The sequence below is a fragment of the Chlorocebus sabaeus genome, chromosome 20 (assembly GCF_047675955.1).
Source record: "Chlorocebus sabaeus isolate Y175 chromosome 20, mChlSab1.0.hap1, whole genome shotgun sequence".
NCBI lineage: Eukaryota > Metazoa > Chordata > Mammalia > Primates > Cercopithecidae > Chlorocebus > Chlorocebus sabaeus.
In genome coordinates this window covers 130,410,452-130,436,681 of record NC_132923.1, presented here as the reverse complement: position 1 = coordinate 130,436,681, position 26,230 = coordinate 130,410,452, and the positions used below count along the sequence as shown (strand labels likewise).

The 26,230-nt window shown below is 58.3% G+C and overlaps 2 protein-coding genes across 7 annotated transcripts in view; one reads left to right on the top strand and one right to left on the bottom strand.

Annotated features, from left to right (window-relative positions):
* Positions 1–410: 410 nt before the first annotated feature.
* On the bottom strand, positions 411–5,257 carry HES2 (hes family bHLH transcription factor 2). The gene is made up of 4 exons (XM_007980773.3): positions 5,107–5,257; positions 4,938–5,033; positions 4,572–4,671; positions 411–4,491 (listed from the first exon to the last, which is right to left on the bottom strand). Exons 1-4 carry the CDS (start codon positions 5,149–5,151, stop codon positions 4,211–4,213), a joined length of 522 nt encoding a protein of 173 aa, XP_007978964.1. The 5' UTR covers positions 5,152–5,257; the 3' UTR covers positions 411–4,210.
* Positions 5,258–10,808: 5,551 nt separating this feature from the next.
* ESPN (espin) overlaps positions 10,809–26,230 on the top strand; it is a 38,191-nt gene continuing 22,769 nt past the window's right edge. For 3 of the 6 annotated variants that reach the window (XM_037985098.2, XM_037985096.2, XM_007980765.3), the window contains exons 1-2: positions 10,809–11,282; positions 14,288–14,481. In XM_037985098.2, the coding sequence (XP_037841026.1) occupies positions 10,989–11,282; positions 14,288–14,481 (488 nt within the window). In that variant the 5' untranslated portion in view covers positions 10,809–10,988. The remainder of the gene's footprint in view (positions 11,283–14,287; positions 14,482–26,230) is intronic. The other 3 variants (XM_037985097.2, XM_007980763.3, XM_037985094.2) reach the window with 1 other exon arrangement.

Here is a 26,230-nt window from a genome sequence, read left to right as displayed (position 1 = left end):
CACGCAGGCACTCACACAGCCCCCAGAGATCCGTCCACACTTGAAGGGGGCTCAGACAAGAAGTAAAGCTAGCAGAAGCAGCATCATTGGCTGGGTTAGCTCCTCTCTACAATGGCTTTAGAAACCTGGAATGTTTTCTTAAAAGTACAGGCAGGCTGGGCGAGGTGGCTCATCCCTGTAATTCCAGCACTTTAGGAGGGTGAAGTGGGGGAGGATCGCTTGAGCCCAGGAGTTCCAGGCCAGCATGGGCAATGCAGCAAGACCTCATCTCTACAAACAATCAAAAAATTAGCTGGGCGTGGCAGCGTGCACCTGTAGTCCCAGCTAGTCAGGAGGCTGAGGTGGGAGGATGGCTTGAGCCCAGGAATTCAAGGCTGTAGTGAGCCATGATTGCACCACTACACTCCAGACAGAGCAAGACCCTGTCTCAACACAAGTACAGGCACACCCCATTTTATTGCAGTTCACTTTATTGCACTTCACAGATATTGCTTTTTTTTTTCTTTTTTTTAAACAAACTGAAGGTTCGTGGTAACTCCAGAGTCAAGCAAGTCTGTTGGCACCATTTTCCCACGAGCATGTGCCCACTTTGTATCTGTGTGTCACACTTCCGCAATTCTTGCAATATTTCAAACTTCTTCCTTATTATATCTGCTGTGAAGCTGGTTCTCCCAGACGTTCCCTGCAGTCTGTTCATGCACCGCCCGTCCGAGATGAACCCGCAGGACACTCAGGATCCCAGACCGCAGGAGGAATCTGGGATCATGGGCGGGGCAGAGCAATTTGTCAATGTTTATGAGAGGAGTCCTCTTTGGCAGCCCACTCTTTATCCTCACTCTCGTGGAAATGAGATTCGACCTCTCCTAATCACCTGGTGCCCGAGGAACAGGCAGGGGCCTGTCCCAAGCCTGAGTTTCGTGGGAAATCTCTATTTCAGCACAGACGGGTTCCCAGCAGCTTAGTGCTCTGGCTGTCCTTGGGTCACTGAATCATTTCACCTGCTAGTTTTTTTTGTTTGTTTGTTTGCTTGCTTTTGAGATGGAGCCTCACCCTGTCACCTAGGCTGGAGTGCAGTGGCGCGATCTTGGCTCACTGCAACCTTCAGCTCCTGGGTTCAAGTGATTCTCCCGCCTCAGCCTCCCAAGTAGCTGGGGTTACAGGCACCCGCCATCAGGCCCAGCTAATTGTATTTTTGCAGAGACAGGGTTTCACCATGTTGGCCAGGCTGGTCTTGAACTCCTGACCTCAGGTGATCTGCCCACCTTGGTCTCCCAAAGTGCTGGCATTACAGGCCTGAACCACCGCACCAGCCTCGCCCACTAGTTTTATGAGGAAGAGACATGGAAGCCTTTTCCCCAGCTGGGGCCATCATCAGACAGTCACACAAAGTCACAGAACCATCTTGGAACAGGCATCCCGAGACCTGGCCATTGGGCAGGATGTGGGACTCGTGAAGGGTCATAAATGACCCTTTGAATCAGTCTCCCTCTGCACAGGAAAAGCCCACCACCCTGTGCTCACCTTTGGCCATCAGACAGAGCTTGGGGGGCACCTGAGGAGCTGGCAGGAGGAGGTACCTGCCACTGCCTGCGGAGGAGGATGTTGGCGTTCCTATTTCACAAGCCTGACTTGGAGAACCAGCAGAGACCTTCTGGGCAGCTCTTGCACACGCCCCTGCTGAGAAATTCTGCCTTCATGCCTGGGGCCCAGAACCTCACCCACCTGGACTTGCCCCCTCCCTTCCAGGGCCCACTGGCCTCCTGACTCAGGCTCCCCCAAGCGCCTGACCCTGTGAGTCACTGGCCCATCTACAATCCCCCTCCTGCCGACTGCTTGCGTTGTAGCTTGATTGGAGCCAGGTCAATGCAAGTCACAGAACTGCCAACTGAGATGGACTCTCAGAAGCTAGAGGTGGCAAGCATGGCTGAGAGGAAGCAAGGGTCCCCCTGGCTGGTTAGTTCTCACGGAGTTTAAACCTGTACTGAGAGTTTTTATGGTGACAAGGGGCCAGTCCTGTGCCTGCCTGATGTGGAGTCCTAGGTGGGCTTGGGCGACGGGTTACCTGCTCCCGGAGGCTCACGAAGACAGTGCCAACAGGCGCTCGTTCTCAGAAATGGGTGAAAGTAAGAGGAACCTGCCCTCCCTCCTCTCCACACCTCCCCAGTATTTGTCCTCACGGAGTAAATATCCAACAGTGATCCCAGGGCGTGGGAGTGGGAGTTAAGGGAAATGCCGAACTGTCCAAGGCTCTTTACAGGGTCGTCCTCTCGTCCCCTGCTCACTAGTCCACTATGTTCAGGGAGCACCCACTGTGCACCCTGTGCCTTGGGGACATGGAGGTGCACTCAGCCCCAGCCTTTCCCTCCAGGAGCTTACACTCTAACCTTCTGGGCCCAGGGAGGTGAGAAGACAGCACAGCCTTGCTGGGAGCATCACCCTGTTGGCTTAACGATGATTTTTTCAATAATGCTCACAGCTTCCTTCATATCCTGCCACCCAAAACCAGTGCCAAGGTCATCACGGGCTTGTGTGGCACAGTTGGATTTAGTGACCATCCTCACCCCCACATCGGTTCTGTCTTCTTGGCCCTGGAGCTCTGGTCCCTAGCACAGGCTGCTGATCTGGGGATTCGGGGAGAATCCTCCACCTTCTGCAAATGCTCAGCCATGAAATGACGGGTGTTTGCCTGACTATGATGTCATGAATCCCGCATGAAATGACGGGTGTTTGCCTGACTATGATGTCATGAATCCCGCATGAAATGACGGGTGTTTGCCTGACTATGATGTCATGAATCCCGCATGAAATGACGGGTGTTTGCCTGATTAGGGGCCACCAGTGCCTCCCCGCCTCCTCGTGGGCACTGGTGGGATCAGCAGCCCCTCCCTAGCCTTCGCAGAGACTCCAGGCCTCCAGGGAAAATAAAGAAAAAATAATGTTTTTGAGACGGAGTCTTGCTCTGTCGCCCAGGCTGGAGTGCAATGGCTCAATCTTGGCTCACTGCAACCTCAGCCTCCCAGGTTCAAACGATTCTCCTGCCTCAGCCTCCCGAGTAGCTGGCACATGCCACCACACCCGGCTAATTTTTGTATTTTTAGTAGAGACGGGGTTTCACCATATTGGCTAAGCTGGTCTCGAACTCCTGACCTCAGGTGATCCACCCGCCTTGGCCTCCCAAAGTGCTGGGATTACAGGCGTGAGCCACCACACCCACCCAGAAAGAAAAATCTTAACAAGTTGCTTCCAGTAACCAGTCTCAATGAGTAGCAGGGAGTAGTTTGCAAGGAAAAAAAACAAGAGAAGGTGTTTCCCATTCTTTAACCTGCTCCATCCCTCTAATTCCTGCTGCTCCATGGCAGGGGCCCTGCTCACCCCACATTGGCACAGATTCTGTGCTGGAGTCAGATCCTCCAAAGCCACAACTTTCCTTGAGGACACAGGGCAGCCTCACTCTTGTTCTGCCCCTTCCTCACAATGAAAGACTGCATAGCCTGGGGGGCAGTGCGCAGGTGTGAAACTGATGCTTGGGAAAACAAATCCTTCTCAAAGTCACTTAAGGAATTCCCCAGCCCCACTGCACAGACCCCTGGATATATACTGCCCCTATAATTGGGGGCTCTGGGCAGAAAAGCCTAGGAGTGGAGATGACGGCTCCCAGCCTATACACCCTTTTGCTCTGCTCTGCTGCCCCATAGAGCCCTGGAAGTGACCAGAGCCCTTAGGCCATTGCTGCTGTGTGCCCAGAGAGTCCCAAGCAGAGCTGGGCAGGAGGTAGACCCAGGTAGGGCTGGGAGAGCAGTGAGCAGGCAGGGTGCACAGCTGCACTTTGCCCAGTTCCTGGCTCTGGCTCTGGTCTGGTGCCAGTGCTGGGGTGGGTCTGTCGGCTGCCCACGCAGCTGCGGGGTCCAGTTCCAGAACTATCTCCACCAGCTGGGATGGGGGGCTTCTTCTTCACCCTGCTGCCTCTTGTCCTTTCTTCTCCCGCCAAGTTGGGGGCTGAAGCAGGGACGCTCCTTTTATTCCCTGAGCCAAGCCCGAGCCGCAAGATTTTCAGTCTGCCACGCCAGTCACAAACATCCGGCTTCCGGCCTGGGTGTGGGTACTGGGCTGGCCCCTCATGATGGGAACAGCAGCCGCCACCAAGAGCTTCAACCTATCCAGTGCCCCAAGGTCCCAAGCAGTCGGCAGGGTCTGTGGACCGACCGAGGTCCTACCACGGCCGCCAGAAGCCAGGGCCGCAGGGAGGCGAGGGCGGCGAGGGCACGGGCGTGGATGCGGGCTGCAGGGCAGACGCGGGCGCTGGGGCGGGGGCAGATGGGCCACCGGAATCCCCAGCGCGACCGCCATCGAGGGTGGCGCTGGCCGCTCTCCGCCACAGGTGCTCCAGCAGACGCGCGCTCACTGAGGGCTCCAAGACTCGGCAGGCGGGCAGCACGCGGGCCAGGCGCGCCACACAGGCGCTGTAGCCCTCGCGGTAGCTGTCGCAAGGCACTGAGGGCAGAGAGCCGCGTGAGGCACGGGGTGGGGTGCGGGGTGCAGGGCGCGCGGCAGGGGAGGGCGGGCTCACTCACCGGGCGCTGCCGTGGGCCATGACGACGCAGGCAGCTCCTGCAGGAAGCGCACGGTCATTTCCAGGACGTCTGCCTTCTCCAGCTTCGAACAGTTGGAGTTCTGCGCCCGGCCACAAGGAAGAGGGACAGAGAACCACCAAGACAGACCACTGACCGGCTACCATGCGCACCCGCGCTCTAGTCGGGAGCTGGGTGTGGGGAGGGCCATGGCCTGCGTGGGGTCAGCTCCGACGCGCCCACCCAGCCGAGGCTCCGCCTCGGGCGCCGCGCGGAACCCCCTGGCGGGTTCCTCCCGCAGGAGCACCCCGTCCCTCTGCCCCCGCTCCGCGCCCCAGGACCCTCCGCCCTCGGCCCGGGCGCGCTCACCTCCCGGCCCAGCAGCGGCAGGATGAGCCCCTTAAGCTGGCTCAGGCTCTGGTTGATGCGCGCGCGCCGGCGCTTCTCCAGCAGCGGCTTCAGGCTCTGCGGACCGGCGGCGCGGTGGTTAGACGGGTCCCCGGAGTCCCCCGCCCCGCCCCCAGTCCCCGGTTCCCACCTTGCGCAGCTCCGCCGCGTCCCCTGCCCGGCGAGGCAGCCCCATGCTCCGCGGGAAAGCGGTGGCAGCTGCGAGCCCCACGCGAAAGGAAACCGAGGTCCGGAATGAGGTCCCGGGCGCGTCCTGGGCTGGTGCCAGACGAGTGCGCGCCGCGCCCGCGGCCGAGCTTTAAGGGAGCGGCTCGCCCTCCCCGCCCCGCCCCGCCCCTCCCCGCCCCGCCCCGCCCCTCCCCGCCCCGCCCGGCGGAGTCCGGCCGTCCGCTGGTCCCACCTCCCGCCTTTGTTCCTGCGCAGGATGGAGACGGGAGGGGAGACCGCGACGCCCCCGGGGATCCCGCTCCCTGCCTTCGCGTCCTATCTACCGCGAGGTGGCGGCCCCCAGTTGTCCGCGAGCACCTGCGGGGGAGTGGTGAGGGCGCCATCGGGGGCTTTCGCTGCGTGACCCCGAGGGCAGAAGGGCCAGGTGGGGCCAGGCCTTGCCTGGCTCAAGCTACTGTCCCTCCTCTCCAATGCCGCCCTTCATTCATTCCCCAGGCTCGGGTTCAGCGTCTCCTCTGAGCCCCGCCCTGGGCTGGAGCAGGGAACCCAGCGGTTACGGGGACTCCCACGAGGGACAGCAGCAGGAGGGACTCACTCCCCCAGCTGCTTTATCGGGTGAAGGGCTGAGCTGGACGGGGAATCCGAGGTCCGGAGAGAGGTCGTGACTTGCTCCAGCCCTCGACGCTGGGAACAGGCCAAGCCTGGACAAGGGCCCCAGTCGCTGGACGCCCGGCTCTAAGGACCCCGCAGAATCCTTCAGCGGCTTGCCTAGTTAAGAGCCTTCTGGTTACCGCACTCCAGGCTTTGGGTGGGGAAACGGAATCCTAGAGAAGCAGGGGCAGCCCGGGAGCCCTCGGAGCTCGTTTTCATTCCCACCGGCTAGGGGTCCGGGTTCTGCCCCGCAGGACAGTCAGGGCTCACGTGACGCGCGGGCGGGACAGTCCTGGGTGCGGGCCCCGGGCTGCCCGCCTGGGCCCCAGTGGCCCGCCCAGGACCGCCTTCGCGCCGTGTGGCCGTTGCTGCGGCAAACTGGCTGGCGTCCCCCGCCCATCTGCTCCAGGCTCCCCTCCCCCGACCGGCTGGCGGGGCAACGGCCACGCCCGCGAACCACACTGCGAACTACTGGGCAGAGAGATAACTGGAGGGATCCACAGAGCCAGCCCGGAGGAGGCCACATGGGGCGGAGCCAAGGAGGGCTCTGTCCAGGGTGCTGGATGAACCCCCCTGTCTCCCGAACCCCACTTCCGAGCTCCACCCCTGCCGCTAGCCCCACATCCCCCTCCTTCAGGGTTCTCCCTGCAGGGTGGAAGAAGACCAATGAACACACTAAGGGGCCCGGAGAAGCCTGGGCCAGGGGAGCCCAGGCCACCCATACCTATCTGTGGCATGGGAAGGACGGTAGGCCACCGTTCATGGACATTTACTGTGTGCCAAGCTCAGGGCTTAATGCTTTAAGGCTCGCGCCTGCATTAACCCTCATAAAAAGTCCAAACAAGGCCGGGCGCAGTAGCTCACGCCTGTAATCCCAGCACTTTGGTAGGCCGAAGTGGGCGAATCACGAGGTCAGGAGATAGAGACCATCCTGGCTAACACGGTGAAACCCTGTCTCTACTAAAAATACAAAAAACTTAGCTGGGCGTGGTGGCGGGTGCCTGTAGTTCCAGCTACTCGGGAGGCTGAGGCAGGAGAATGGCGTGAACCCGGGAGGCGGAGCTTGTAGTGAGCCGAAATCCCGCCACTGCACTCCAGCCTGGGCGACAGAGCGAGACTCCCTCTCAAAAAAAAAAAAAAAAAAAAAAAAAAAAAAAAAAAAAAAAAAGTTCTAACAAGTGAGAATAAATCATTCAAGATATTTGGCCCAGCAGGGCTTGGAGGAACCTGAGACCTTGTTCTCCATGGTTGAGGCCAATTTGCCTCCATAGGCCTCCCCCAAGACAGTGAATTGCTCTTTAAAAGCCTAAAAAACTCTGGATCTTTTCCGTCTCATCCCCAGCCCAAGCCACTTAGCTTGACTGACTCAGTTCTGCACCCACAACTTCGCCTGCAGCATCTGCATCTTGGGAAGGGACTGATCCTAGCTCCTGGGAGAAAAAGGCTGAGGGAGGACGCTCCCCCCAACCCCCACCAGGCTTGTGGACAACCATTTGAAGACTGAATGGCAGGGTAGCAAACATCGTTTCCATTGCCAGTTACCGCCAGTTAAAAATATTTCTTCCTCCACTCTCCCATTGCGTAAAGGACTTTAACCAAGTAACCCACAGTTATCTTCAACTCAAGGATTTTCAGGTTTTACTGGTTACTTGGAAGGAGTGGTCTGGAATCAGAGGAGCATTAAAGACAGCTAGGTGGGCAAGTGTCGGGTGCAGGCTTTAGGGGAGCTCTGGCCACCTAGGATACAGTAAGGATACACTCTACCCCGGTCCCTACTCTTGGGAAGTGCACTGGCCCTTGGGTTGAGGAGAAGCCTGGGGCAGGCTGGGGTGAGCCCAGCAGAGGGGTGAGAGAAGGCCTCCTGGGGAGAGAATCTCTAAGCTGATATCTGGAGGGTGGGAGATTATGGGGGTTCTGTGAGCAGAGGGAACCTTGGGTGGAGAGGAAAGAAGAGCCTAGCAGGATCAGCCAGGGAGTGAGGTTTGCCACTTCCATCTGTGTCATCTCAGGCAAAATGCTTTAAAAAACAAAACAAGGCCGGGCGCGGTGGCTCAAGCCTGTAATCCCAGCACTTTGGGAGGCCGAGACGGGCGGATCACGAGGTCAGGAGATCGAGACTATTCTGGTTAACACGGTGAAACCCCGTCTCTATTAAGAAATACAAAAAACTAGCCGGGCGAGGTGGCGGGCGCCTGTAGTCTCATCTACTCGGGAGGCTGAGGCCGGAGAATGGCGTGAACCCGGGAGGCGGAGCTTGTAGTGAGCTGAGATCCAGCCACTGCACTCCAGCCTGGGCGACAGAGCGAGACTCCGTCTCAAAAACAAAAACAAAAACAAAAAAACAAAAACAAAAACAAAAAAAACAAGGCTGGGCGTGGTGGCTCATGCCTATAATCTCAGCACTTTGAGAGGCCAATGTGGGCAGATCACTTGAGGTCAGGAGTTTGAGACCAGCCTGGCCAACCTGATGAAACCCCAACTCTACTAAAAATACAAAAAATAAAAAAATTAGCTAGGCATGGTGGCAGACACCTGTAATCCCAGCTACTTGGGAGGTTGAGGAAAGAGAATCACTTGAACCTGGGAGGCAGAAGTTGCAGTGAGCCTAGATTGTGCCATTGCAATCCAGCCTGGGCAACAAGAGTGAAACTACATCTCAAAAAACAAACAGGCCAGGCGCGGTGGCTCACGCCTGTAATCCCACCACTTTGGGAGGCCGAGGTGGGCGGATCACGAGGTCAGGAGATCGAGACCATCCTGGCTAACACTATGAAACCCTGTCTCTACTAAAAATACAAAAAATTAGCAAGGCATGGTGGCGGGCGCCTGCAGTCCCAGCTACTCTGGAGGCTGAGGCAGAAGAATGGTGTGAACCTGGGAGGCGGAGCTTGCAATGAGCTGAGATTGCGCCACTGCACTCCAGCCTGGGCAACTGAGCAAGACTCATTTCAAAAAAAAAAAAAAAAACACCTCCCCATCTCTCTATGCCTCATTATCCCTAGCTATAAACTGGAAACAATAGCTGTACCTCTCTCACAGCACCTCTGGATTAAATATCCATGCAAAGCGTGGTGAGCACTTGGTGGGTAGTACAGATTTCATAAAAGTGCTACTGCTGGCGTGAGCTCCCTAGGGCGCTGGGGAGGACCCAGTTGACCCGGTGGACATGGGAGAGCCCGGAAAGGACAGAAGCCTGACAGAAGCCTGGCAGGAAGGGCCTGGCTTGCAGCGTGAGTTTGAGTCATGTCCTGAAAGGAGTCTGAGAGGTTGGTCAGCAGGGGTGGGTGCTCACATGTGGCACTAATGGAGATGTCATTAGCAACAGTGGCAGGGACTCAGGGGCATCTGCCCATCCCACTGGAATAGCAATAAAGCATCACCTGGACCTGGCCCACAAAATCACAAAACCATGTGCTAGATGAGCTTGTCCATGACCAAGGTGGCCACCTTAGGAGTGGAGAACACAAATTGCAGGGCCTTTTGGAATGGAGGAGGCGCAGGGGAGGGGTGCCCAAGACACGCCATTTTAGCACCTCTTCCCGACAGTACCCCTGCTGCTTGCTGGCCTCACGGTACACCTGCCTCTGGGTACCTAGAGGAGGACAGCACTGGCCGCAGTGAGCCTGTTGCTCTGGCCACCGCCAGCTCCAGCAGCGAGGCTGCCAGGAAATGACTCCTCCCTCCCTTTGTTGCAAACCACTGGGCAAGGGTCCCAGATCCCAGCGGCCACAGCTCCCATGGAGAGAGTGAGGGCGATCTGGCCAGGTGGAAGTCGTTGGAAACCCACCTGGCTAGGCACGGCCCAGCAGCTCCAGTTACCTGGGCACCTGGGAGCGCGGGAGGCCACCACGCAAGTCGCCACTAGGTGGCAGCCCCAGGGAAGGGACCGGAAGCAGCCCCCGAGTTTAGCACTGTGAGTTTAGCACTATGACTCCCACTGTTCCTGGAAGGGGCTTCCTTCATTCGACGTCATTTCCAGCGCTGACTGTGCCAGGCCAGAGCTGGCGCGGAGTGAAACCTTCAGCCCGCCCGGGTGGGGCCAAGCCCCCACGGGATTCCAGAGGGGGTGGGTGTTGGGACAGGAAGGGCACAGGGTGCTTCAAGATCGCTGATAGGCGGCCTGCACTCCCACAGCCATGTAGCCCCCACCTTCTGTCAGGTTTTCCTCGCGGCCTTTGGGCACTAGCCGCTGCCACGGCTGGTGTTCAGTGGAGCCCGCAGGGTGGCTTGGCACACATTCGCTGTCCTGCCCGCGCCCTCTGGCGCTTTCCTGCGCCCCTGCAGGGGTCTCAGCCCTCTCTGGATGCTGGCGCTCCCGCGTCTCCCCACAAGCCCTATCCCTCCCATCCCTGCCTTCTGTGTGGCTGGAACCCCTCCACCCCGACAGCGGCTGTGGGCGGCCTGAGGCCATGGCGTCTAGATCGAGTTCCCAGCGCACCAGTGGTTCCTGTCCTGCCCTCCTGCCCTCCCCGCTGGAAGCTCTGGGGGCAGTTCTCGGATCTGGAGGGACCCTGGAAGGCAGGGCTCTTTGCACTTTCTGGGGATTTCGACCTAGAGCCCCTCAGGGACGTGGTAGGGCTGCTCCTGCCTCAGGGCCCTTGTCCTCGCGCTCCCCACCTGGAATACCCTTCTCTCCACTCAAACCCAGCCCCACCGCACCTCCTCAGATACCTTTCCCTGTCCGCCCACGCTGTCCGACAATCACTCCCCATCACCTCTGGAATTGCGTTGCCAGCGCCTAGAATCGCAGTTAGCGGGCACTGGGCAGATGAATGAATTTGCCTGTGCCTGGACGGCTCTCCAATTCGAACCCAGTTTTGCTGCGCTCTGGGGTCTCAACTGTTACTTGAGGCAAATTAAGAGAGAAACCTCTGGGCGCCCTGCCCCAGTCGCACGAGTGTCCCCGCGGCGCGGCGGGGGCGAGAGGGGGACTCGGGCAGAGACAGCGGGGCGGGGCGGGGCGGGGTGAGGGCGGGCCGGAGGCTTAAGCCGGCGTCGGCGGGCTCCGGCCCCAGAGCTCAGCGGAGCGGAGCGCCAGGCAGCGCGGAGCAGAGGCCGGGCCCACAGCCGCTCCGCCTCCCGGCCCGCAGATCCCCGACGGCCGCACCGCGGGCTCCTCCGGCTCGCGAGGACACGCGCATGGCGTCCTGGGGAAGGCGCTGAGTTCGGAGTTGCGGCGCCGCAGGCGGCACCATGGCCCTAGAGCAGGCGCTGCAGGCGGCGCGGCAGGGCGAGCTGGACGTGCTGAGGTCGCTGCACGCCGCAGGCCTGCTGGGGCCCTCGCTGCACGACCCGCTGGACGCGCTGCCCGTGCACCACGCGGCCCGCGCGGGGAAGCTGCACTGTCTGCGCTTCCTGGTGGAGGAAGCCGCCCTCCCCGCCGCGGCCCGCGCCCGCAACGGCGCCACACCGGCCCATGACGCCGCCGCCACCGGCCACCTCGCCTGCCTGCAGTGGCTGCTGTCGCAGGGCGGCTGCAGAGTGCAGGTGGGTCCGCGCGGTTCGCCAGGGGCGCTGCGGCTTTCTCCTACGGAGAGGGTCCTGGCCAAGAGTCCCCCGGGGCTCAAGAATGGGTGGGGTTTGGCACCTCCTGGCCCAGCTGAGCCCGGCACGGAGCTCCTTCCAGAGGCCCTCAGGTGAGTGGGCTCCCTGGCTTGCCAGTACTCGGGCAGATGCCCTGGCGAGCCTGGGGGCTCCCTGGAAGCGCACCTGGGTGATGGGAGCCAGAAGGGAGGGGCCTCCGTGGGGCTGGTGCTTACTAGTATGTACCGGGAGAAACAAAGCACCGATCCTGTAGTCCTGGGAGTGGGCGGGGACATGAGGCCTGGGCAGCAGAGTCAGACGCCCATGTCCTCCAGGACCGGATCTGAAAGGAGGCTGGGCAAAGTCCCACAGCCCACCCCAGGCTGAGATACAGGTGTCCCAGCCAGGATGTGGGGGAAGGGTGATGGGCCGTGGTAAATGGTGGTCTGCCCATAACCCAGGCTGACCCCAGGACATCAGTGCTGTCAAGGCTCCCAGTTGTCAGCTGCTTCTCCAACCCAGGCTGATTCTTGCTGCCTCCAGACCCCACCTGGTCACTCTGAGCAGTGACCTCCAAGGGCAGTCCTGGCTGCTGAGAAGCAGGTAGCCAGCCAGGCAGCGGTGGGACAGTTCCAGGCACAGGGAACAAGAAGTGCAGGTCCCTGAGGCGTGCATGCTCCTGTCCTGTTGGAGGGCCAGCCGTAGGCAGCGTGTTCAGAGTGGGTGAGGAGGGGAAAAGCTGCCAGGGCCAAGCCAGAGAGTATCCTAACCAAGGTTAGGGATTTGGATGAAATTCTGGTTGAGGGGGTAGCCACAGGAGGGAGGAACCAGAACTAATTTTCCACTTAGACCACCGGGTGACCTGGAGATGGAAGGAGAGGAGTCAAGGTAACTCTAAACCGGCTTACTATGCCCCAAAGATGGCCAGGCCACCCCCACCTTCTGCCCTCAGATAGCAGGCCCCCCTTCCCACCCTTCTTGGGAGATGGCCCACCTGGTATCTCTCAGTGGGCCCCGTTACCAGGGCTTCCTGGTCACGTGGCCCATGCCCACTCTTTTGGGTGGTGGCATGCCTCCCTGATCCAGTGTCCAGCCCTGGCCAGAAGCCTCCCTGGCCAGTGCAGAGGAACTGGGAGGAGCAGGTGGCCTTGGGCCCAGCTTATCAGGTCTCTTGCCCTCTGGGCCGGGCAGGCTTGGGTGCGGGGGGAGAAAGTGTGAGGGGGATGACCTGGATCCTTGGGCTTGCCCAGCCCAGAGAGATAAGCTGCTTTAGGGTGTGGTCCACCGCACATGAGGCTCCTGGGGCCTGGACAGCTGGACAGCCTGGACAGGCACAGGCCAGAGCCCAGAGGTCTGTGGCCCTCTCCTTACAGTTTTCACCACTGACAGGCCCAGAGCCAGTGGGACCCCTGGAGCCTCAGACCCACAGTCCCCAAGGCCAGTAGGAAGGGAGCGCCTTTCTCAGGAGCTGGGGCTCAGGTCACATTTCACCATGGTTCTGCCCGGGTGCCCGCTAGCCAGCCCCGACCTTTGGGCTCAGAGGGGACAGACTAAACCAGTCTCTGGTCCCCCCCACTCTCAGCTTTCTAGCACACAGGAGGGGCCTCGGTGTTGCCCTCAGCTTCCTGTGGGCCACGACATTCTCTGCCCCGTCTTCCTCCCTGCCTCCTTAGCAGGACCGCCAGGCCATTGCCCCCACCCTGCAGGCTGCCTGAAGACCCTACCAGTGGCCCCAGGGACCCCAGCTCCCTCCGTGACCTCTTTTCCTTGCATTTCTCACAGGAGCCTCAGAGCTTCTCTTCCCACTGTGATTTGGCTTCCTGAGGCCTGGGGTCTCTCGCCAGCTCCTGCTGCCTCTGCCAGTCTGTAACCACAGTGCACTGTCTCTGGGCAAGGCGGGGCAGAGAGGCTTTGCTTCCTGATCCTAGTGAAGTTTGCGCACTGCCTCCTGCAGCCGCGGCCTTGCCTACCCCGCTGTCGTCCTGTGTGCTTGGTGCTGGGAGGTCGTTCTGTTCCCGAACCAGTGCCCACTCTGCCAAGTGCAGCAGCCTCTGTGTCTAGATGTTCCTGGGGATTCTCCTCCCAGCACAGGTCCCATAAGCACTCCCCTCCAGCCCCTTTCTCAGCAGACACACACAGTGGGGTGTCCACTGATGACACATTCAGCAGTTCTGGGCCCAGACCCCTGGCCGCACCCGCTCTGAGGCCCCTGGGGGGAGTTTGGTCCAAGCTCTCCCAGGGGCCACCACTAGCCTGCACCTAGCACCCCTGGCTGACTGCCCCGGACCCACCCACCAGTACCCAGCAACTTCCACCTCAACAGGGGCGAGAACACAGGCTGCTCCTATGGCTGGGCGCTGGCCAGTCTGCTGGGGAGGGGCGCAGTTTTCTGCACTGAAGTTGGGTTGCTGGAGGCGCACTAAGGCGGAGGTCTCTGTTCCCACGTGACACCTAGGAAGGGTGGAGAGAGAGGGGGCAAGTGTTGGATGCAGGGGGTGCCCCCCAGTCCTGGTGCTAGCTTGGTACAGCCCCACAGCCCCCCTTCCTGGCCCTGCTCCACCCAGTAACCCTCTGTCACTCCTTCAGGCACTCCCTGAGCCCCTGGGAGTCAGGGCTGTGGTTCTGGGCCTGGAGCCGGTCTCCTACCGTGACAACCAGGTACTTGTTGTGTAGGCAGCTCGCAGTCAGGACCTGCAGGCCTCTGAAAGCCCTGCATGGTGCTGCTGCCTACTGGCTACGGTTCAGAGAGGGCCAATTAGTTGCCCAAGGACAGAAGCAGGACTCAAACCCAGGATCCACATGACCTAAAAAAAAAAAAAAAAACATTGCTGAGTGAGGCCTGGCCAATCCCTCCAGGGAAGACAGAGAGAACAGAACCACCCTCCAGGCCTGTGGGAGTCTGGGAGTGGCCCAAGCCAGGGGCGGGGCAGCAACAGGCTTTAGGAATTGAACCGGCTCTCCTCCCACAGGACAAAGACAATTCTGGTGCCACAGTCTTGCATCTGGCTGCCCGCTTCGGCCACCCCGAGGTGGTAAACTGGCTCTTGCATCATGGCGGGGGGGACCCCGCCGCGGCCACAGACACGGGTGCCCTGCCTATCCACTACGCTGCCGCCAAAGGAGACTTCCCCTCCCTGAGGCTTCTCGTCGGGCACTACCCTGAGTAAGATCACCCCTCTTAAGGGGTACTCTGGGTGGGCTGGGCCAGGGCTTTGGGGGATGCCTGGGATTTTCCACGCCTCTCTGACACTCCAGGACAAAGATCCCTCCAGTGGCCATCCTGGGGCCAGAGGGCCAGGCCAGAGAAATGGCTTCCACTCAACATGAAATTTTCCCCTCCTGGAAAACCCCTTTTGGGGCTGTCCCCAGAGCCCTGCAAGCAGGTGCTCCCGGCATCCTCAGCTGCCCAGCCGCACGCAGCTGGGCCTGGGAGGCTGGGCACGCAGGCCAAGGTCACCTGTTCCCCTTGGGCTGCTTCTGCAGCAGAGGCTCTCTCTGGCTTAGGCTGTGTTCATTTGCAAGACTGTTCAGGATGGACTGGAGAGCAGCAAGGGCAGGAGCACCTCCTAGGCCCTAGTCAAACAGGCGGAAAGGGAACCCCATCAGTTACTCAAGCAGTTAAGGGAGAAAGGCCCTCCCAGACCCCCACCCCACCTCCTGGCCCCAGAACCCCTGGCTGGAGGCCATCCAGAGAGCAACTTGTTATCTCCTGTGGCCTCTCAGCCCATTCCCACTATCAAGGGAAGCACGGGGCTCCTAAACCTCCTGGGGAGTGGGCTGGGAGCTCCCCCGGGTGGGGTGGGGGGTCATACAGAGCAGGGGGCACGTGTGAGTCTGGGGGAGGGAGGGAGGGACTCAGGTCCTAGGTGCACCTGGAGAGGCAGGCATCCTGGGGAAAGCTGCGCAGGCCCTGTCTGAGAGGGTAGGGTGCCAGATGCCACAGGGGTCTCAATGGGGAGTGGGGTGCTATGATGGTGAACCCTCGTTAGTCTAAGTGGGAGCCTGAGATGTAAATGTGAATGTGGACCCAGCCTCAGGACAACAGCAGCTACGAGGTAAGAGGGTCTGGCCTGTCCCCACCACTGGTCAGTTTCTGGGTGTGCCTGCAGGGCCCCTGGCCACCAGGGAGCAGGCTGAAGGTCAGTTCTGGCCATATGACCATGTGGCAAGGTGGCTACAGCAGCTGCAGCCTCTTGGGCCCAGGCACACTGGCGTGGATGTAGGGTAGCCCTAGCACCCACCAGGCCGGGCTCCAGTGGTCCCCTTGGCCCAGGACAGGGGAGCTGGGCCTGGTTCCATCCTTACTAAAAAGGGGCTCCATGGTTTGGTCAGTGGGAGACCCAACAGGTGCTGCCCCGGGGAGGGGGCGCTTCACAACCAGCCCTGCCAGGCCTTCTTGGTGGCCGCTTTGGTATGAATTCACTGCTTCCAAACAAACTAGGGTTTGGATCATGTCAAAGTCAGTGGGATTTAGAGCAGGAGGGCCCCAGGGACCCTTGAGTAGAGGGTTCCAACTGGCTCCTGTCAGCACCTCTTGGAGGCTGTCCCAGATTCCTGAGTTAGACTCTCCAGGTTGGGGCCTGGGAGCCACACCTGGGACATGTCCCCATCCTCACAGCGGTGATTCTGATGCACCTGTCCCACTCCCTTACTTCAAGCAGAGGAGAAGGACAGGTCTTGAGAGGGGCAGGTGCCCCTGATGGCGGGACCAATATGGCCCAAGTGTGAACTGGAAGACGCTGAGCCCACCTTCTGCAAGCGCTGGTGAGGACCGCCAGTCCGAGCCTTCCTCACTGAGAAGCCAGGTCTAGGATGAGCCACGGTCCCTCCATGGGCCCGGATCCCAGGTGTTAGGAAGACTGGCTATGCTGTGGAACGCCCTCCAGGGCTCCGGGGCTGGGGGACCCTGATCCCCTTCCAGACCATGCCAGCTGCTGCGTGTGACTGGGCGCTGGTGCTGACCCAGTGGCCAGATGGCCTGGACTGATGAGCCGCCAGCCCCCCAGGAGTCACCATGAATCTCAGGGAGGTGGACAGAGGGCCTGGGCTCCATTTCCCACAGCGGTGTGTGACTCGGCTGATAAGAAGGTGTCTTTGTGTGGTTGCCAGGCTGGGCTCATGCAGGAGGGGCAGCTGGGAACTGGGGTTGGGGGCTGGTGTACCCACTTAACCTCCTACCTTGGGAGTAGGGATTCCTGCTCACGAAGGCTGTGGATATGAGGGCTGGGAGCTGGGGAGGGCAGAGGCTTGAGCTGCCCCAGGCCACAGGGCGCAATCAAGGGACCCAGGTGGCCCAGCTTCATGCTCTTGCGAGCCTCTGAGGCCTGCTGTGAATGGCTGTGAATTATTCACAAGGCTCAGCTCTCTCGCTGGCCCGTGGGTGAGCGCCGAGGGAGGAAGGGCTCCCGGACCTGCTGGTGGGAAACTCGATCCTGCCCAGGGAGTCTGTGGGTGACCATGGGAAATGGAAGTGACACACTGCAGAGGGGCTGGAAGGCTGGACAGCCTCGGGAAAGCTCAGCTAATTCCAGGGCTACACCTTGGGGTGTTATAATAGAAAACGCTTCAGATTGCAGGAATGCCCTGCACATCCCCCACACCTCCCCGTCTATCCCGTTCATGGGGCCAAGTCTTCCCAGAAGCAGGGGACTTGTCACAGTGACCTCAGGGGCTGCTGCCACGTGGGACCCTCCCTCTGGGCCCTTGTAGAAAAGGGATCTCTCATACAAATTAGCCAGGCATGGTGGCACATGCCTGTAATCCCAGCTACTCAGGAGGCTGAGGCAGGAGAATCGCTTGAACCCGGCAGACGGAGGTTGCAGTGAGCCAAGATCGTGCCACTGCACTCCAGCCCGGGCAACAAGAGTGAAACTCCGTCTCAAGGGGAAAAAAAGAAAAAAGAAAAAGAAAAGGGATCTCTCAGTTGGGAGACATGGGGCTGGCAGGAGCCGGGCTGGGCAAGTCCCAGGCCCTGGGTCTCGGGGAGATTGAGTTGGGAGGGTTGACTCTCCTGGCAGGAGCTCCAGTGGCTGATGAAGGGGCGGATTGAGGGTCCAGACCCCCATTCAGGGCAGAGTGAGGAGGGGCGAAGAGCAGGTATCCCCAAGGCTGGTGGCCACCCTCCCAGGAGGGTCCTGGAGCCCAGGAGCTCACTCTGACCCCCTCACACCTGCTTCTGGCTGCCCCAGGGCCTGAGCAGCTGGGCAGGGCTGTGAGGGTCGGGGAGCCTGGGCTCAGCTGGGACCCTGAGGCTTGAGCTTCCAGGCTGGGGAGTGAGGAGGCTCCAGGCTCTTCCCCTGGGCTCCTGGGTGCTGCCAGTCACAGCAAGCGGGCAAACCAGTTAGCCCAGAGATTTTATCAACTTCAGCAGGTGCCTCCTTCCCCCAAAGCCTCCTCTACCCCAACCAGACTAGACTGGAGTGCGATTGGAAAGTACCTGGGGCTGGGTACGGTGGCTAACACCTGTAAGCCCAGCACATTGGGAGGCCGAGGCAGGTGGATCACCTGAGGTCAAGAGTTCAAGACCAGCCTGACCAACATGGTGAAACCCCGTCTCTATCAAAAAATACAAAAATTAGCTGGGCGTGTGGCCAGGCTATGCCTGTATAGGTGGCACATGCCTATAATCCCAGCTACTTGGAAGGCTGAGGCAGGAGAATCGCTTGAACCAGGGAGGCGGAGGTTGCAATGAGCCCAGATCATGCTATTGCACTCCAGCCTGGGCAACAGAGCAAGACTCTGATTAAAAAAAAAAAAGGAATGAACGAAAGAAAGGAAGGAAAGAAAAGAAAAAGAACCTGGTGCTGAGTATCTTCTAGGAGTCTGGCAACACCCAGTGTCATCTGAGCCGCACAACCACCCCTAGCAGTAGCTCTGCAGTCAGCCCATTTTACAGATGGACTCATTCAACTAAGGCTTATTGAGCATCTTCTATGTGCCAGGCAATATTCGAAATGCCAGTGATATGCTGGTGAACCAGACAAGTGTCCCTACCTCGTGGAGCTGACAGGTACAGAAATGGTGTTTTAGAGAGGCTGATCCACCAGCTGTGGTCATCACTGGCTTGCTGTGTGGCCTTGAGCAGGCTGTACCTCCTCTCTGGGTCTCTCTCCCACTCCTGGTCCAGTTCCTAATCACTCAGGGCCTTTCAAGTCCACTGGAGACTTCCCCTTTTCCCTTCCTTTGTGCAAAGCTTCACAGAGCCTAGCTGCTCCCACGGCCCAGGGGTTCAGGCAGCCCCGACCTGGGACACAAAGGGGGTTTCTTAGGAAGCCCTAGCAGCTCTCAGCTTAGGCAGCCCCAGGGCCCAGGGCTCAACTCTCCCCCTTAGAAGGCTGGAGGCTCTGCCTGGGGTGGTCCTTTTCCCCACTAGCCCCCTGATTCTGGCACAGGCCGTGGGAGCTCATTCCTTTTTAATCACCAGCCCCAGGTCTACCCATGGTGTCTGTCAGTTCAGCCGGTAGCAGGGTGTGGGGGCGGGGCCTGTGTCCACACTGAGGAGGTGGCTGCCATCCTTGACCCCCTGACCCAGGCGGAGGCTCTGAGAAAGGAAGGACCTGGTAGAGTCCAGAGAAGCCCCTCACAGCAGGAGACCATCTCATGTCTCCACCAGCAGCTCCTGGTCCCAGCTAGTGTGCCTGCCCTACCCTTCTAAGGGGGAGAGCTGAGCCTTGGGCCCTGGGGCTCTGTAAGCAGCGCACTGCTGGGGCGTCCCAGGGCTTCTGAGAAAACCCCTTTCTGCCCCACATGGGGGATACCTGAACCCCTTGGGTTCAGATGGGCCATGGGAGCAGCCAGGCTCTGTGAGGCTGTGCACTAAGGAAGGGAAAAGGGGAGCCTAAAAGAGGAGCCAGTAAGCCTAAAAGGCCCGGGCCTTCGCCCGTCCATCTCCACTCGCAGCCTTTGAAAACACAAGTCCTGCTGGGTGCGGTGGCTCACACCTGTAATCCCAGCACTTTGGGAGGCTGAAACAGACAGAACACGAGGTCAGGAGTTCAAGACCAGCCTGGGCAATATGGAGAAACCCCGTCTCTACTAAAAAATACAAAAATTAGCTGAGTGTGGTGGCACGTGCCTATAGTCCCAGCTACTCCGGAGGCTGAAGCAGGGGAATCGCTGGAACCTGGAAGGCAGATCGAGACCATCCTGGCTAACACGGTGAAAACCCATCTCTACTAAAAAATACAAAAAATTAGCCAGGTGTGGTGGTGGGCGCCTGTAGTCCCAGCTGCTCAGGAGGCTGAGGCAGGAGAATGGCATGAACCTGGGAGGCAGAGCTTGCAGTGAGCCGAGACTGCACCACTGCACAGCCTGGGCAACAGAGCGAGACTCCATCTCAAAAAAAAAGAAAAAGAAAGAAAAAGAAAGAAAAGAAAGAAAGAAAGAAAGAGAGAGAGGAGAGAGAGAGAGAGAGAAAGAAAGAAAGAAAGAAAGAAAGAAAGAAAGAAAGAAAGAAAGAAAGAAAGAAAGAAAGAAAGAGAGAAAGAAAGAAAAGAAGGAAAGAAAGAAAGACAAGACAAGACAATGCAAGTCCCAGCCGGGTGTGGTGGCCCATGCCTGTAATCCTAGCACTTTGGGAAGCTGAGGCGGGTGGATCCCAAGGTCAGGAATTTGAGACCGGCCTAGCCAATATGGTGAAACCCCGTATCTACCAAAAAATACAAAAATTAGCTGGGCATGGTGGTGGGCGTCTGTAATCCCAGCTACTTGGGAGCCTGAGGCAGGAGAATTGCTTGAACCCGAAAGGTGAAGGTTGCAGTGAACCAAGATCGCGCCACTGCACTCAGCCTGGGCGACAGAGCAAGACTCCATCTCAGTGGGGAAAAAAGTTGGCTGGGTGTGGTGGCTCCCACCTGTAGTCCCAGCTACTTGGAAGGCTGAGGCATGAGAATCACTTGAACCTGGGAGGTAGAGGTTGCAGTGAACCGAAATTGCGCCACTGCATTTCAGCCTGAGCAACAGAGCAAGACTCTGTTTCAAAAAAAAAAAAAAAAAAAAAGAGTAAGTCCCATCACAGGCTTCTGGCCACTGACAGGGAAGACTGCTCACTTCCTTCTAATGGCCCAGAGGCCGTCCCTCCTCCGGGCTGTGGTCCCCTCCAGCAGGCCAGCGCCCCTGCCTTCACAGAGGCTGATCTCCGCCTGCTCCCTACCCTCCTCCAAGTCTTTGCTCAGACCCCACCTCAGCAAAGCCAACCTTAAGCCTCGCTGAAATTGTCACCCGTGCCCATGATGCCCACTCACTCTTCCGCTGGCCTTGTTCCCTGCTGCCCTTTTTTTTGAAACTTGAGCCTCACTCTATTGCCCAGGCTGGAGTGCAATGGCGTGGTTCACTGCAACCTCCACCTCCCAGGTTCAAGTGATTCTCCTGCCTTAGCCTCCCAAGTAGCCAGGATTATAGGTGCGTGGCACCATGCCCAGCTAATTTTTGTATTGTTAGTAGAGATGGGGTTTCACCACGTTGACCAGTCTGGTCTCGAACTCCTGAACTCAGGTGATCTGCCTGCCTCGGCCTCCCAAAGTGTTGGGATTACAGGTGTGAGCCACTGCACCCGGCCTCCTGGCCGCCCTGTGGTTGCTTGGCTTTGCGTTCTGTGTGCATCCTGTGTGACAGCCGAAAGCTAGTCCCTAGGGAAGCCCCTGAGCCACATTCCGTCTCTTCACTCCCTGCATGCCCGGATTTCCGGCCAGGCCCTGCATCACACAGACAGATGTGTGTTTTCATCCCACCTCTCCCTGACTAATGAGGCCAGGGGCTTTGTCGTCCCGGCTCTGTATGCCCAGAGCCTGACTCCAGTAAACGTCTGCTGAATGAGTGGGGTGTGGAATCCCAGGGACTTGTTCGCTCTGCCTACAGCTCATTGCATGTGACCCTAGACAAAACTCCCCTCTGGCCATTCCCGAGCCTGTCTGGCAAGTGGACCTAACCTGCCCTACCAGGCTGAGGCCATGAGTGAAGAGACATCCCCTACTCCTGGCCTGGATGTCCCTTCTCACATTTATTCATTCAACAAACAGCAACTGGGTGCACCCAACTGCCCGGCCCGTCATCACGTCAGCCACACATTCTACTGTCCACGTGTGTATGGGTCTGAGGAATAGGAGAACAAGATAATTCAGGAGTGACAAGTGCTATATAGGGAGATGGGCAGTTTGGTAGGAAGTGAAGGGGATGGTTCTCTAAGTTGAGGGGTCAGGGAAGCCAGGTGTCTTTGAGGAGAGGAGAGCTGAGACCCTAATGAAAAGAGGGTCAGCCTCACAGCCCTGCCATGACGGAACTGGCAGTGATGTAGGGACGTGTAGAGGCCTCCGGTGGGGTCAAATTTGGCCTAATTATGGGCCAGGAGGAAGAGCTGGGAGGCTGGGAGAGTTGCAGGTAACTTTAGGCTTCTGGAACTCTTCCGTGCTAGCTGATAGGCTGGGGTGTAGAACCCTTCTCAAATCAGGGCTGCATTTCCTCCCTGGACCAGGCCTACTTGGGACTCTTTTTTTTTTTTTTTTTGAGAAGGAGTCTCACTCTGTCACCCAGGCTGGAGTGCAGTGGTGTGATCCTGGCTCACTGCAAGCTCCGCCTCCCAGGGTCACACCATTCTCCTGCCTCAGCCTCCCAAGCAGCTGGGACTACAGGCTCCTGCCACCACGCCTGGCTAATTTTTTGTATTTTTTAGTAGAGACGGGGTTTCACTGTGTTAATCAGGATGGTCTCGATCTCCTGACCTTGTGATCCACCTGCCTCGGCCTCCCGAGGTGCTGGGATTACAGGCGTGAGCCACCGGGCCCAGCCGGGAATCTTTTAACATAGGCCAGGAAGTGTGACTGGAGGACGCCAAGAGCTGTAGAGCCACCAAAGGCTCTGTGAATTTCAATTCAAAGCAGTCATAGGCCGCAACTGGACTGATCTCGGAGGGAGAGCCTCTTCCTGGCCTCCCTCTGGGGAGGCATTACTGGCAGTGGGGAGGGACACGGGAATCATTCTTCAGCCTGAGTCTGGCTCCATGGGCAGCTCACTCCGTGTGGCGGCGTTGGCAGTCAGCTGGCACCAGTCTCCGCTGGAGATTCCCACAGCCCCCGCGGGCGACCCATGTTTCTTTTGTGTAATCAGAGGTGACTTGATGAATAGTTACAGTTCATCCATAGCATCTTTGTTCCCAGGAGAAAGAAAACAAATCATGATTTATATGATCATCACCAGGGAACCTCTGACCTACAAAGAGGGTTTGGGTCAAAGCCAGGGCAAAGAGCAAGCGCTTGGTCTGGCAGCACTTTTCTGCAGCTGTCACCGTGGTCGGGGCTAGAGCTGGCAGGGGTCTGGGAGGCAGAGGTCTCCCCCAAGACCCCTCCTCTCCCCTCTAGGTAGTGTTCCCCACAGCAGAAATGATGCCCAGCCTGGCCCGTACTTGGCAGGACCTGGACACGCGAGGCCAGTCATGGGCCCTCCCGGTGGCTGGTCCTCCCAGGCACAGGGAAGGATCATAAAGTTCACCAATGGCTGTGCGCCAGGCACCAGGCCCTTGCTCAGGGCTCTGCAAACACTTCTCAGGCGCTCCGCACAAGGTCAGGATGACGAGTCTTGCCCCCATTTCATGGATGGGTTTGGGAACACAAAGAGACAAGAAGCAAGACTGTGGCACAGCTCAAAGGCACAGGACTCGAGCCAGGTCCTCCTTTAGCGAAGCCGGGGCCCCCTCTGCAGGTCCTCCTGTAGGACTGTGCCCCAGTAGCTGGCAGAGTGTTCCTGAGTTCCCAGCAGTGAGGTCTGCGGGGAAGGGCAGTGGACTGTGCGGTGGAAGGGAGGGAGGCAGCGGGACAGACTGACCAAGAGCAGAAGGGGTGCAGACGTGGCACATTTGGAGTCGGAAGCAGGCTCTGCATCAGACACAGCCTCAAATCGGGGCTCTGCCTCTTTCTCATAGAGTGATCTTAGCTCTCTGTGCCTCAGTTTCTTCATCTGTACCAGGAGAACAATGCTAACACCTGTCCTGTAGGGTTGTTACAAGGACCAGCTGAGAGAACGTGTGTGTTGTACTCATCACAGTGCTTGAGATAGAGTAATCATTCAGTAAATGGTGGCTGCTATCACAATTATTATTATTTACTATTATTACTTTTATTAATTCCTCTCTCCAGTGATGGGAATTTTGTTTATGTTCTTATTTATTTATTTATTTATTTTAGAGACAGGGTCTTGCTCTGACACCCAGGCTGGAGTGCAGTGGTGTGATCATAGTTCACTGCAGCCTCAACTTCCTGGACTCAAGTCATCCTCCCTCCTCAGCCTCCTGAGCGGCTGGGACTACAGCTGTTCACCAACACACCTGGCTAATTTTTGTTTTGTTTGTAGAGATGGGGGGTCTCTCTATGTTGCCCAGGCTGGTCTCGAACTCTTAGGCTCAGGCAGTCCTCCTGCTTTGGCCTCCCAAGGTGCTTGGATTCCAGGTGTGTGATGGGAATTTCATTTGGGTCCTTATGCTCATCCATATCTTTGTAATACTCCCCAGTGACTGTGAGAATGCCCATTGTTCTTCTTGCCCTCAGGCCAAGGTGGAAGGGGATGTTGAGCCAGGACCCCCTCCCACCCAGCCCATCAGCATATCTGCCCCAGGTTCTGGGCTATTCCAAGCTGGAGGCTCTGACTCCATAATGGGGCGCATGAGTGCAGATGCAAATACTAATAAGAATGGTGACAAGCTCCAGCACTTACTGAGGGCTCATTCTGTGCCAGGAACTTGGGCTGGGAGTGCCAGCCAGCGGCCCTGCAGGAGGCTGTGGGTACCACTGCCCCCTGCTGCTCAGATCCTGCTTGGTGCCAGCTTCTCAGACCTTCTCCAGCTGGCTGGGCACCCCTGGGTCATGGATCTCTGCCAAGTCGGGGGTGCTGGGAGAGCAGAGCTCACCGCAGGTCTGGCCCCCCGCAGCTGTGCACACCACTGTGGGCCTCTGCAGAAAGAACCCAGTGGGCTCCCACCGGCCCCCAGTCCCCAAGACCCCGGCATTCACTGTGCCTTGGTTACAGGGTGAATAATTTAGGCCGCTGAGTGTTGGTCATGAAATATTAATCAGCCTGTTCCTGATGCACCAGCATGTGAGTGTGCGTGGGGGTGATGCTGGCACTGGGGTGTGGAGGCTGGCAGCCATGAGCCAGCATGTTTCTGAACATAGATACGTAGCTGGGTCTTCTGTCTGCCTCATCTGTGTCGACGGGACCCTCTCTGGATCACCAGGCATGCTGCCTGCTCCCCGCACGATCATGAAGTGCCAGGCCCAGCATCAGCCCCAGCAAATGGCAGCCCTGTGTCTAGGGAGTGGGGACGGGGGAGAAATCAGTGAGTGAGGGTCCATGGGGGCTGCAGACAGCCTTGGGGGTCTCAGGAGTCAGGGAAGTGGACAGAGAACCAGGGCTTTAGGGACAGGGAGATGCCAGCTGGGAGGGTCTCAGGATGTGTGTGAGAGGGAGGGAAAGGGCACACGTGACAGGGGTCAGAAGAAGGGCTAAGTCGTGTTGGGAACAAGAGGGTGGATGGGCAAAGGGGAGTGGCCTGGTACACGTTGATGGGCAGGCAACAAGTGGATGGGTAGTTGGATGGTTGAGCCAGGGATGGATGCAGGGTGGAGCATGTGGTTGATCTGGGGGGTGATAGACTGGGGGAGGTAGATGGGCAGGATGTAAAGTTCTGTGAAGAACTGGCCTCCTGGGCACAAAAGGTGAATTGGAACCCAGTAGGCCCCCAACTTAGAACTTCTCCTGGGTCTGGCGGGGGGGGGGGTAGGTTGTGGCTCCACCTAGTGTCTTTTGGTGGTAACTGCACCCTGGGCTGTTCACATCCAGCAGCCCAGCAGCTAGGACAGCTTTCCTGTCCCCGTTAGGCCCCCTCTAGGCTGGGAGAACAAGGACAGTGACAGCCGAAAGCTAGGCCCCAGGAGAAGCCCCTGAGACACGTTCCATCTCTTCACTCCCTGCATGCCCATATTGCCGGCCAGTCTCTGCATCACACAGACAGATGGGTGTTCAAATGCCACTTACCAGCTGTGTGGCAGAGGAGACAGCTGAGTCTGTGCCTCTGTTGTGGGACTATGGGTGATGGCACAGAGTCCGGGGCCCTCCAGCCCCACCTGTGAGCCTCCCCAGCTGCAAGTACCATTGATCGAATTCTGATTCTGGCAGGTCCCCTGCTAGGTGCCTTACCGGTGTAATCTCAGTTGATGGTCACAGTAAATTAATAAAAATAGTTGATGGCCGGACGTGGTGGCTCATGCCTGTAATCCCAGCACTTTGGGAGGCCGAGACAGGTGGATCACTTGAGCTCAGGAGTTCGAGACCAGCCTGGGAAAGACCTCATCTCTACTAAAAATACAAAACTTAACTGGGCGTGGTGGCACATGCCTGTAGTCCCAGCTACTCAGGAGGCTGAGGCAGAAGAATCACTTGAACCCAGGAGGTGGAGGCTGCAGTGAGCCAAGATTGTGCCACTGCACTCTAGCCTGGGCAACAGAGCAAGACCTTGTCTCAAAATAAATAAATAAATAAATAACAATATGGCATTCACTGGGTACTTTACTAACCGTGGCAAGACATGGCCCTAGCCTCAACTACCCCCTACAAAATAAGAATGACAATAGGACTTAAGAATAACCTGGGCCGGGTGCGGTGGCTCCCACCTGCAATCCCAGCACTTTGGGAGGCCAAGGCAGGTGGTTCACTTGAGGTCAGGAGTTTGAGACCAGCCTGGCCAAGATGGCGAAACTGGGTTTCTACTAAAAATACAAAAATTAGCCAGGCGTGGTGGCACATGCCTGTAGTCCCAGATGCTTGGGAGGCTGAGGCAGAAGAATGGCTTGAACCTGGGAGGCAGAGATTGCAGTGAGCTGAGATTGAGCCATTGCATTCCAGCCTGGATGACAGAGCAAGACTCAGTC